Raw genomic sequence first — 11134 nt, forward strand, 5'->3', positions numbered from 1 at the left:
AGGGAGCGCAGCGCGCATGCTCCGCGTTACGCAAAGCGCGCAGGCTGCGCCGCTTGCGGGCACTGAGCGTAGGGCGAGGGACGGGCCCGAGCGGCTGTGGTGCCGCGTGACTCAGGTAACGCGGGTCCCGGCGGGGATGGGGCGGCCGCGGCAGGCTCCGCTGCTCGGTGCTCGCTACCGGCCGCGCTCCGCCATGAGGGTACCGGTTGTGCGGCGCCTGCCGGAGCGGGAGGCGCGGGAGCGGGGCCTGGGGGCGCCGGGGTGCGAACTCCGGCCTCGCTTACATTGGCGTGTGTCCCTGGAGGGAACCGGAGACCTCGGCACGGCGGTGGCGATGGGGGTCCCGCTTCGCAGCGGCGGGTGGCCGGGGGCTGTCGTGTGGTGCTTGGCGCCCGGGATGCGGAACGGGTTCGGGGTGTCACGGTGCTGCCTCTCGGGGAAGCTTCTTTTGTACAGGGTTTAGGGAGCTGTGGGGTCTTCCGGAGATGGGTGCGTGCAGACGGGCTCGGAATCCCTCCTGTAAAACACTTGAGCTGGTGGCTCCGTTGTCCTGGGGGCTTTAACCTCCAAGTGCAAGTTCTGAAGTGTGGAAATAGGGGGTTTCCTGCTTAAATTCATGTGAAATTGGGGCATACCCGGCCAACGTGCCAACCCGTGGTTATGGTGGTTTGTTATGGTGATTTATCGTGGTGTTTTCCAGCTTGGTTGATGTTCTGCTCAGGTTTTTGCTAGAAGCCTTTGGCAAAGGCGTTCATTTTAAGTGTCGTTGTCATGTGGAGCGGGGGTTCCTGCTCCTCCGACTTAGAAATAAATGGTTTCTATTTCAAGGGTTTTTTTAAGAGGACGAACTCATTAACAGTCATGTTCCCACTCGGATCTGGTTGCGGGAGGCAGTGAAATGAGTCTCGCTGCCAGGTCTGACAAAGCCGATTCTCCACAGCCCCTCTGCTCTGGAGCCAGGCTGAGAGAGCTGGGCTGGGTCAGCCTGGAGAAGAGAAGGCTCCTGAAGGGGAGATCTTAGAGCAGCTCCAGTGCTTAAAGGGGCTGCAGGAAACCTGGACAGGGGCCTGTAGGGACAGGCCAAGGGGAATGGCTTGAACCTGCCAGAGGGGAGACTGAGCTGAGCTCTTAGGCAGAAGCTCTTCCCTGTGAGGGTGCTGAGGCGCTGGCACAGGGTGCCCAGAGAAGCTGTGGCTGCCCCATCCCTGGCAGTGCTCAAGGCCAGGTTGGACACAGGGGCTTGGAGCAAGCTGCTCCAGTGGAAGGGGTCCCTGCCCATGGAAGGGGTTGGAGCTGGAGGAGCTTTAAGGTCTTTTCCAACCCAAATCATTCCATGGCTATTTGATTTTAAGGCTCTGGCTTGGACCTTGGTAATGGTCCCCACAGTTTGAGTAGGAGACCAGGACTGGTTTGAGATCAAGCAGAAAAACCAGAAAGCTGAGGGCAAAACCAAGATGAGCTGAGAAACTCTGCAGGTTTCTGGCTGATCTGTTCTGGGCAGCCCCAGTTTCTACTGGTTTTTGGGGGTCTAGAGCAGTATCCATCCTCTTCCTGCTGTGTTTTGGTACAGCTTAAAACAAAAAGTCTCAGTCTCTAAATAGAAGTCATGCTGGGATGCATGGTCATGGATGGGAAGTTGGCCATTAATGGAGGTGTGATGTGAAATTAATAAGGATTTATTGCAGTGTTTGGTTTCTTTTTACTTTTATTTTCCAGTGAAAATGAAGAATTTCTACATTTTTATTGTTCTCCTGTTCATCCCATGGAATTTTTCTGTGGCAAAATACAATGAGTTTGAGGATGGAGATGACATAATGGAATATGATGATAATGACTTTGCTGAATTTGAAGATGTTAACGAAGATGCAGTCACAGAGTCTCCTCAGAGGATCATCACTACAGAAGATGATGAAGAAGAAGCCACTGTTGAGCTGGAAGGTCAGGATGAGAATCAGGAAGACTTTGATGATGCAGATGCACAGGTAATGCCTCATCTCCTCCTTCTACATGTTTCCTGAAAGTATCTCTACACCTTTCTCACCTTACCTTTTTGGGTTTCACTCACTGGGCTTTGGATTTTCATGCTGGTTGTGATTTTGTCCATTAGGAAGGTGATACTGAGAGCGAACCATATGATGATGAGGAGTTTGAAGGCTACGAAGAGAAACCAGACGCATCCCATGGCAAAAATAAAGACCCAATAACAATAGTTAATGTAGGTATAAATGTTGATCCACTTTCTATTTGGTGTTTCATCACTTACTTTGCTAAGGCAGTATGTCAGTAATGTCACTGGTGCACAAATTGGCACGTGAGAGAGTGTGTACAAGGCATCTACTTATTCACTATTTAAAAGTGATTTTCATTCATGTACTATAGGTTCCTGCTCACCTTCAAAACAGCTGGGAGAGTTACTACATGGAGATCCTGATGGTAACAGGTCTTCTGGCCTATATCATGAATTACATCATTGGGAAGAACAAAAACAACCGCCTGGCTCATGCATGGTTCAATACTCACAGGGAGCTGCTAGAAAGTAACTTTGCTCTTGTTGGTGAGTTCCATAATGACTGGGATCTGGTTTTAGTTTATGTGAGTAAGGCTGGGGTTAGGTGGGCATGTAGGCTGTAGGGAAGAGTATCCTTTCCTGTGCAGATGTGTGCTGGCAGTAATGACAGCTCTCTGCCACACTTCCAGTGCTGAAATGAATGCTGGTGGTGTAGTATATTCTGGAACACCATGGTGATAATCTAGCAACAACTGAGCTCTGAGCCTGCTGAGGAGCTTTGCTGTTTAAATATATGATTTTTAGAGTACAGTTGTCTTACACTGTTTTCTTCAGGGGATGATGGCACTAATAAAGAAGCTACAAGCACTGGGAAACTAAATCAGGAAAATGAACACATCTATAACTTGTGGTGCTCTGGAAGGGTGTGCTGTGAAGGAATGCTCATCCAGTTAAAGGTAGGGCTAAGAGAGTTTGTGGTACTGTTAATCTGTCACCGGTTTTCAGGCTCTAGAGGCTTTTCTAGTCCAATGTGAGCAACGAGGAGTCCCAGCTTGACTCTTTGGCTCACAGTCAGATACAGGGTTCTGAATGAGCACACATGAAGGGGAGACTGGTCAGACTAAAGAGCTGTACAGGCCTGTATTCTGCCCACTAAAGAAGGTAAGAGTGGATGCTTACAGAAAGTATAGAAACCAGAACTGTAGCATAAACAGAGGGAAGCTGCCATTTAGAGGGGCTTGAGTGTGTTGGCGGAATGAACCAACAGCAATTCTGAGGAGGTACAACACAAAGTCCTGCATCTGGTATGGAACAGCCCGACATGCTGGTTCAGCTTGTAACTTGAGGGAGCACGGCCCTGAGAAACATATCTAATACATCAGTTGGCCTGCCTTTGAGCAGGAGAGCTGACTTCCAAACGGCCCTTCAAAGCTAAATTATTGTCTGAAAAGCATGTATTTGTAAGTGTCCTGTTTTTCTGTGAGCCCCACTTCTCTCTGCTGCACTCAAGATATACTCAGCTATCTTCTGTGTTTACAACTTGTGCTTTCAGTTCCTCAAGAGACAAGACCTCCTGAACGTTCTTGCACGCATGATGAGGCCAGCTTCTGACCAAGTGGTACGTGCTCAAACCTTTACCTGTAACACATTGCATTCCTGTGGCTCTGAGCTGCTCCTTTGGATTGTTCTTGGGACATACAAGTGAACTGCTGAGATCTTTCTGTGGTAATTCCGTATCTTCCAGGTCAGTAACTGTTGAAATAATCCAAAAGAATCATTCATCAAATGAGCCTTATCTCTGCTGTTGCAGTCACTGTCATTACACTGTGGCGTTATACCACAACACTAAACAGAGCAGTCAGTATAATTAAAAAGCTAGTTTATTGTAAGACATATTGAGAAGCTTTAAATTGGCAACTTTAGCTATCTATGGCCTCACTTAGTCTTTGCTCTCATGAATCAAAGTGTCAAACACTGAAGTCACAGAAGATGTAGGTCTCCATTTGGGCATTAGTCTGAAGGCAGAGTGCACAATATGAATCTGCTGAGGGCTAATCACATTCTGTCCCACAGCAAATAAAAGTAACCATGAATGATGAAGATATGGACACCTACGTGTTTGCTGTTGGGACAAGAAAAGCACTGGTGCGACTTCAGAAGGAAATGCAGGACCTGGTATGTACGTTCATATTGGGAATATGCACATGGTAAATAATCGGATGTAAGAACCTCTAAGCTGTAATGTGTTTGCTTGGAAACAGCTGAAAACTGTTGGATTTAGTGTGTGGGGAAGAGGTGTTTTCATGTAATGGGTGAAAGTAATGCCACCAGACATCTGTGCTCACCAGCTGCTGTCAGAACTGCAGGAAAAGAGGCAATTGAAAGCAGCTTACACCTCCCTTCTAGTGCTCATTTAGGAGGAGGCTGAAGTATATTGTCAGGATCCACATGAGTGTCACTTCACCTCATTTAATTTGCACAAATGGCTTTTCACAGCTTGAAAAGCAAACTTAATTGGTGATATGTGATGTGAAAAGTTTGGGTGCAAGTCATCTGCTTTTATGTGATCTGAAATTAAAACTTTCCATATGTCCAAGCCCTGAAGCTTGCAAAGAATCCAGTGATAACAAGCAATGGTTTGCTACTAATCTCTTCCTTTGTAACTCAGGAGCAGCAGTAAAGTGTGGTTGGTAGGGTGCCAGTGGGTTTTGTTTTGTTATCAAAGTAAGCAAAAAGTAAACTATTATGAGTAAAACATCTTACTTTGAGTATTAAATTGTTTTATCTTTAAAGTAGTGACTACTGAAGAGAAATACTACCTTAAAGACTATTGATGCTGCATGTTTGAAATGTCCCCAGTAGGACTGAGTGACAGAGTTAGCGTATTCTTTGTGCACCGAACTGTCCCACTGTGCTGGAACAGGTCAGCCTGATAAGATACATACAAGCTTGTGTTTATTTCTTCCCCCTTGTTCTCTTTGAAATAGAGCGAGTTCTGCAGTGATAAACCCAAGTCTGGTGCAAGATACGGACTTCCAGATTCACTGGCCATCTTGTCGGAGATGGGGGAGGTCACAGAGGGAATGATGGATGCCAAGGTAAGCCTGGGTGAATTAGAGTCATGGAACAGTTTGGTTTGGAAGGCACCTTAAAGATCGTCCAGTTCCATCCCCTTGAATTAGCACAAACTTTCCACGGAAGCCTATGCAAAAAAGTTCTAATCTTTATAGAATCATAGAATCTCCTGTAAAGATCACAGCAGGAGAGCCAAATGACTCCTGTGGGATCTAGAGAAATCCAGACCCTAAGGAAGCTTGAAGGCTGGAAGAGGGATGTAATTCTCTCATCTTTATCCCTTTTGCACAGCAACCGTTAGCCTAATCTGAACTGCAGACTTAAATCTGCCTTTCAAAGCCTGGAAGTCAGCTCCACCAGCCTGTTTGAAGGAGGGTGTTGATGGTGTGTCTGCAGATCCTCAAAGCTGACCTGTTACCAAATGAACTGGAAAATCCCAAATCGAAGTTAGATATCCAATATTTGAGTTGCTCACATTAATTCCACGCATTGGGGCCCACTGTAGCAAAAGCTATAAATAAATAAATGACAGTTTACATTCCAGTGTCATAGTGGCAAGCTGAGCACAGCAGTTTTCTGAGTGATATGGAGACACTTTGGCAAACCCACATGGAGAGGGGAGGCTGCAGATGGATTGGTGTTGGGAAGAACTAACCCTGCGTTCTCTTTCAGATGATACATTTCCTCACACACTATGCTGACAAGATCGAGTCCGTCCAATTCTCGGACCAGTTCTCCGGTCCAAAACTTATGCAAGAGTACGTATCTCTCCTCCCAGTAGCTACTGTAGCACTGAGCAAAATAGAGGCTGACAGACTTGTTTGCACTGTGAAGCCTGCTGGAATGCACACAAAGAGGTTGGGAGCAGAGGTGAAACAGGTGAATAAACAGCACTCCCAATGCTTCCAAATGCTGCATTAGTTTAGAAGATAAAGGTGCTATATTGCCTTAATACTGATTTTTGTGTGCTGGTTCTGCTGTAGTGTAGGCAGATACAAATTCCAGCTAACACTTGGCAGCTCCAGTGTACACATGGAAAATGACTGAGTAACCCCACTAAAGATACACACCCTGTTATAGTTTAGGGGCCAAGAAATAACACTGCAGGAGAACTCGAGATGCTACCCCAGATGCTATTTGAATGCATTGAGAACTAGGTGTAAGCAAAGTCTGCAATGTAAAAAACCCAACATGGGGTTTTTTTCCTCACTGGTATTTATAGAAGGTCTGTAGAAATATAAATAACAGGGCCCCATGTACAAAATTGCATATCATTAAAAATACACAGACCTTTGTAGGGCTCTTGACTATTGGGTTGGATGGTGCTGTTTGTTAATGCCTTCTCAGTGCTTTTGAGTAAAACACTTTTAAGTTTGCAACTTAAGTTTGGGTTACAGCAGGCTTTTAATCCTGTTTATTTCATAGACTCATAGAACAATTGAAAAAGCACCTTAAGATCATCCAGTTGCAACCCCCATGCAATGGGCAGGGAATCCTCACCCTACACCATGTTGCCTAAGGCTCTGTCCAGCCTGGCCTTGAACACTGCCAGGGATGGAGCATTTACCATTTCTTTTGGCAATCTGAGCCAGCGCCTCATCACACTCACAGGGAAGAACTTCTGCCTTAGATCTAACCTGAGCTTTCCCTGTTTCAGTTTGAACCCATCACCCCTTTTCCTGTCACTACAGTCCCTGATGAAGAGTCCCTCTCCAGCATCCTTGTAGCCCCCTTCAGACACTGGAAGCTGCTCTAAGAGTCTCCATGCAGCTTCTCTTCTCCAGGCTGAACAGCCCCAATGTTCTCAGCCTGGCTCCATACGGAAACTGCTCCAGCCCCTGATCATCCTTGTGGCGTCCTCTGGACTTGCTCCAACAAGTAGTTTGCAAGTTTCCTTTGGTTCCTGACAAGGTTTTCCCTATCAGTGTCAGGTATTTTGTATGCCCCTGTTTTTCTTCACTCATTTCTGCCACTGTTTTCTTTCCTACCAGGGAGGGGCAGCTTACAAAACTGCCCGAAACCAAGAAGACACTTCTGTTTACATTTAATGGTAAGAGAACTGGTGTACAAGTGCTGTGCTTTATCTGTGCAAGTCATATGCTTGATTCTGGCATCTATGGAAGACAACATATATGACCTGTGACTTCAGTGCATGTAACAGGATCATTGACTGATTAACCAGTAAACAGAAGGAGGGGATAACACTGGGGAGTGAGCAGCACATTGTCATAACAGGGTACTGAATCTTGCTATTATTGATCTTAGAATCAACCAGGTTGGAAAAGACCTTTAAGCTCATCAAGTCCAGCTGTTCCCCAGTCCTGCCAAGGCCACCACTAACCCATGGCACTGAAGGCCTCATCACCAGGGATGGTGACTCCAGCACTGCCCTGGGCAGCCTGTTCTAAAGCCTGAGCACCCTTTGGGGAAGAAATTGTTCCTAATACCCTGGTGGTTGCATCAGGTCACCATTGCTCATAAGCCATGGGCCTTGCAGTTTGAACTTGCAGAGAGCTACTTGATTGCCCCTAGTTTGAATAAAACCAGCCTGGTGGGAGTCTGTTCTCAAAGGCAAAGCTCATGTCAGAGCCTGAATTCAATCCTTATTTTATATTCTGTGCTAATAAAACTAAGGAGGATTGTGTGGGGTAACTGTGCCTGTCACTGTGTGAGGAATCTAAGTTTGATCTGTAAAAATAAACTCTTAGTTATTTCAGAGAATCATTTAGGTTGGAAGAGACCTTTATGATGGAGTCCAACCATTAACCCAGCCGCTGTGCCCCAAGCCTGTAGTATTACATGGGGTTGTTGTGACCTAAGTGCAGGACGCAGCACTGAGCCTTGTTACCCTTCCTAAAGAGTAGTATAAGAATATCTTCTGTGAATGGTGTGAGCAATAAGAAAAGAGCATTATAACAAGTAGAAAGATCCTTTCAATCTCTCTAAATTAACAAGAAACACTTTTATTTCAGTGCCTGGTTTAGGCAACACTTCCCCAAAGGACATGGAGTCTTTGCTGCCTCTGATGAGCATGGTTATCTACTCTATTGACAAAGCAAAGAAGTTCCGTCTGAACAGAGAGGTAAGTGGTATCTGTTTTCCTGTCTTCTGAATATTGTATGAAATTGCCACTATTACCATTGGATCCCTAATCTTAATATGGGGAGCTTTCCATCTCTAATGTGACTACTAGAGATATTGCATTCTGCTCATGGGGAAGTCCATATGAACTGCATTTCCTTCTCTCTGTCAAAAGGGTAAACAAAAAGCTGACAAGAATAGGGCTCGTGTGGAAGAGAACTTCCTTAAGCTGACTCATGTGCAAAGGCAGGAGGCTGCTCAGTCCCGTCGAGAGGAGAAGAAACGGGCAGAGAAGGAGAGAATCATGAACGAAGAGGATCCTGAAAAGCAGCGGAGACTGGAGGTGAGGTGGATTTTCAGGTTGTTACATCAGCCTTGTAGCTTGTATCCTGGGCTGCCTGTAGGTACAGCAGCAACACCCACCTCTGATCCTGTAGGATCTTTGTGGGAAGGCAGAGAACTTCCAGGGTATGTGCTGGTGCTTTCTTGAAACGTGTGAAGGCTCCTGGTGAGGAGCCAGCTCACGTGGTTAGAGATGTGAACCCATGTGCTGTTCAGCTCTCCTGAAGTGATCAGCCTGCTCTTGGATTGCTGCTGTTCATTCACATCTCTGTGTCCTCACCTGCAGGAAGCAGCTTTGCGGCGTGAGCAGAAGAAGCTTGAGAAGAAGCAGATGAAGATGAAGCAAATCAAAGTGAAAGCAATGTGACTCCATTGGGAGGAACGTCTCAGTGCCACCTGCAGAACTGGAATCCACAGGGTACAAAGATCTACTTACTTAACTCCATAATCCTACACTTTGAACACTAATAGCCATTAAGAGAAATGTTCCTTGCATTGGTGTTACTTAAGTAAGTATTCCAGCAACATGCAGGTGTACGTAGAGATCTTTGTCTCGGCAGTTTTACTCCAGGTGGTACATTTGCTACTTGTCTAAGAAAAAAGATTGCAATAGTCTTGAATGCTCTTTGTCATTTGTTCTTTAAAAACCAGGTGGCTGTAAAGTCCTCTGGTTTTACCTGTCCACGTGTGCTGGTAACATACTTATGCTTTGGTTTTAAACTTTGGGTTTAGTTACTGGGAGGGAAGGGTGGGAGCTTTAGGGGAGGAAAAATGCACAAGAAACATTTACTGTGCGTTTATTTGCATCAAGCTTGTAAAGGCACAAAACTTAGAGCCTTCCATACACAGTATGGATTCTTCAGGGATTTCAGCCCAGTAGAATAGAAATGCTTTTTGTTTTGTTTTTTACAACCAAGGGACTGAAACAGTATTAGGTCACCTGTGGGCATGATGTGTAAACCAGATGGGTTAGAGAGGAGGGAATGGGCTATGTGAACAGTTTCCTACTTGTGGTTTTGAAGGCCACAAGTGCAATGTGAAGTGTGTAACGTCAACGTGGTGTTTCTTCAGGAGCATGTGGTGAGTTAGCAGCTTCAACAAGCTTTCCTTGAGCATTTTCAGCTGTACAAGTTTGCCTCAAAGCCGCCTGATTTCAGCAGCTGCTGCCTAGTTCCCTTCAGCCAGAGCTAGATTCGGTGAATAACTGCAACTGCCAATTTCCCCAAGCACGTAAAATACGTTTTGGGGTACGTGAATCCGCTTCAATGATCACTTCAGGTTTTGAAGCTAAATGGGGAGCATGAAGTGAATGCCCCAGTGCAAGCACTTTGCTGAGAGAGCCCTGCATTTTATAAATGCTTCCTGTCTAGAAGGCGTTTTATTGTTGCTTGTAACAGACTTTAAATAGTTTTGTGGGGAAAATAGGATCTTGCATTTTCTTGTTGAATACTGTGTGCAAATTTGGTTCAGAGGCAATAAGAATGAGCTGCTGTTGAAACAGCAACTGCTTAAACTTCTTCCAGCATGGGCTACTTCACACTGAATTAAATGCAAATGTCTGTAACCTGATACATGCAAATACATTAATTTTATAATGGTTGGTAAAATTATTTAAAACCAAAACTAATGTAGATGATGTGAAATTTTAGCACTATTTAGCTTTAAAGATGACTAGGGCATTGTTCCACAACGGTCTCAGAAACGTAATGCTGGTTTGTGCTCTTTAAGTGGACAGCTTTCCTGAAGTCCCATATGTCTGTGGGCTGTGGCAGCTAATTTTGTACTATGAACATTGAAATGAACAATCTAATGAAGAGTAAAAAGAGAACTGAAACACTCCCCCTGCTCTGCTCTCCTTGGCTGGACTCTGTGTTCCTTCCATCCCATAGGATCGCAAAGCCTGGTCCACCTGGGAGCTGCTCCCTGTGTGGGTGGTGGGTGCTGGGGAAGGGCACAGAGCCCTTGAGGCCACATCACAGAATCCACCAGGTTGGAAAAGGCCTTTAATAGCAATCAAGTCCAACCATGCCCCAGCCCTGCCAAGGCCACCCCTAACCCATGGCACTGAGGCCTCGTCTCCACACTGTGTGAACACTTGCAGGGACGGTGCCTGCAGCCCTGCCCTGGGCAGCCTGTTCCAATGCCTGAGCACCCTCTGGGGCAGGAATTGTTCCTCAGCTCCATCTAAACCTGCCCTGGTGCAGCTTGAGGCCGGTTCCTCTTGTCCCATCCCTTGTTCCTTGGGAGCAGAGCCCAGCCCCTCCTGGCTCCATCCTCCTGTCAGGCACTTGTAGGCAGCCATCAGGTCCCCCCTGAGCCTTCTCTGCTCCAGACTGAACCCCCCAGGTCCCTCAGCCCTTCCCCATCACACTTGGGCTCCAGGCCCTGCACCAGATCCATTCCCTTCTCTGGCCCTGCTCCAGCTCCTCCATATCTCTCCTGTAGTGAGGGGCCCAGAGCTGAGCACAGGATTTAAGGTGTGGCCTCATCAGTGCCCAGTGCAGGGGTGGCATTCCTGATCCGCTCCTGCTGCCACACTGGTGCTGGTACAGGCCAGGTTGCTGGGGGCTTCTTGGCTGCACCCCCAGCTCTTTTCCATGAGCAGTTTCCACCCACTCTCTCCCAAAG

General features: G+C 46.5%; 1 protein-coding gene across 1 annotated transcript; it reads left to right on the plus strand.

Moving 5' to 3' along the window:
* The first annotated feature begins 59 nt into the window (after window positions 1–59).
* CCDC47 (coiled-coil domain containing 47) lies at window positions 60–10345 on the plus strand. Its single transcript, XM_061367908.1, has 13 exons — window positions 60–115; window positions 1717–1982; window positions 2108–2215; window positions 2380–2554; window positions 2843–2964; window positions 3561–3626; window positions 4082–4183; window positions 4996–5106; window positions 5756–5841; window positions 7075–7133; window positions 8056–8165; window positions 8340–8507; window positions 8793–10345. The coding sequence occupies exons 2-13, from the start codon at window positions 1722–1724 to the stop codon at window positions 8871–8873; spliced, it is 1449 nt and encodes a 482-aa protein (XP_061223892.1). The 5' UTR covers window positions 60–115; window positions 1717–1721; the 3' UTR covers window positions 8874–10345.
* The last annotated feature ends 789 nt before the right edge of the window (window positions 10346–11134 follow it).

Source organism: Neopsephotus bourkii, unplaced genomic scaffold (assembly GCF_033783945.1).
Source record: "Neopsephotus bourkii isolate Nb327-2 ecotype Australia unplaced genomic scaffold, CSIRO-AGI_Nbou_v1 NB_1400, whole genome shotgun sequence".
Taxonomy (NCBI): Eukaryota; Metazoa; Chordata; class Aves; order Psittaciformes; family Psittacidae; genus Neopsephotus; species Neopsephotus bourkii.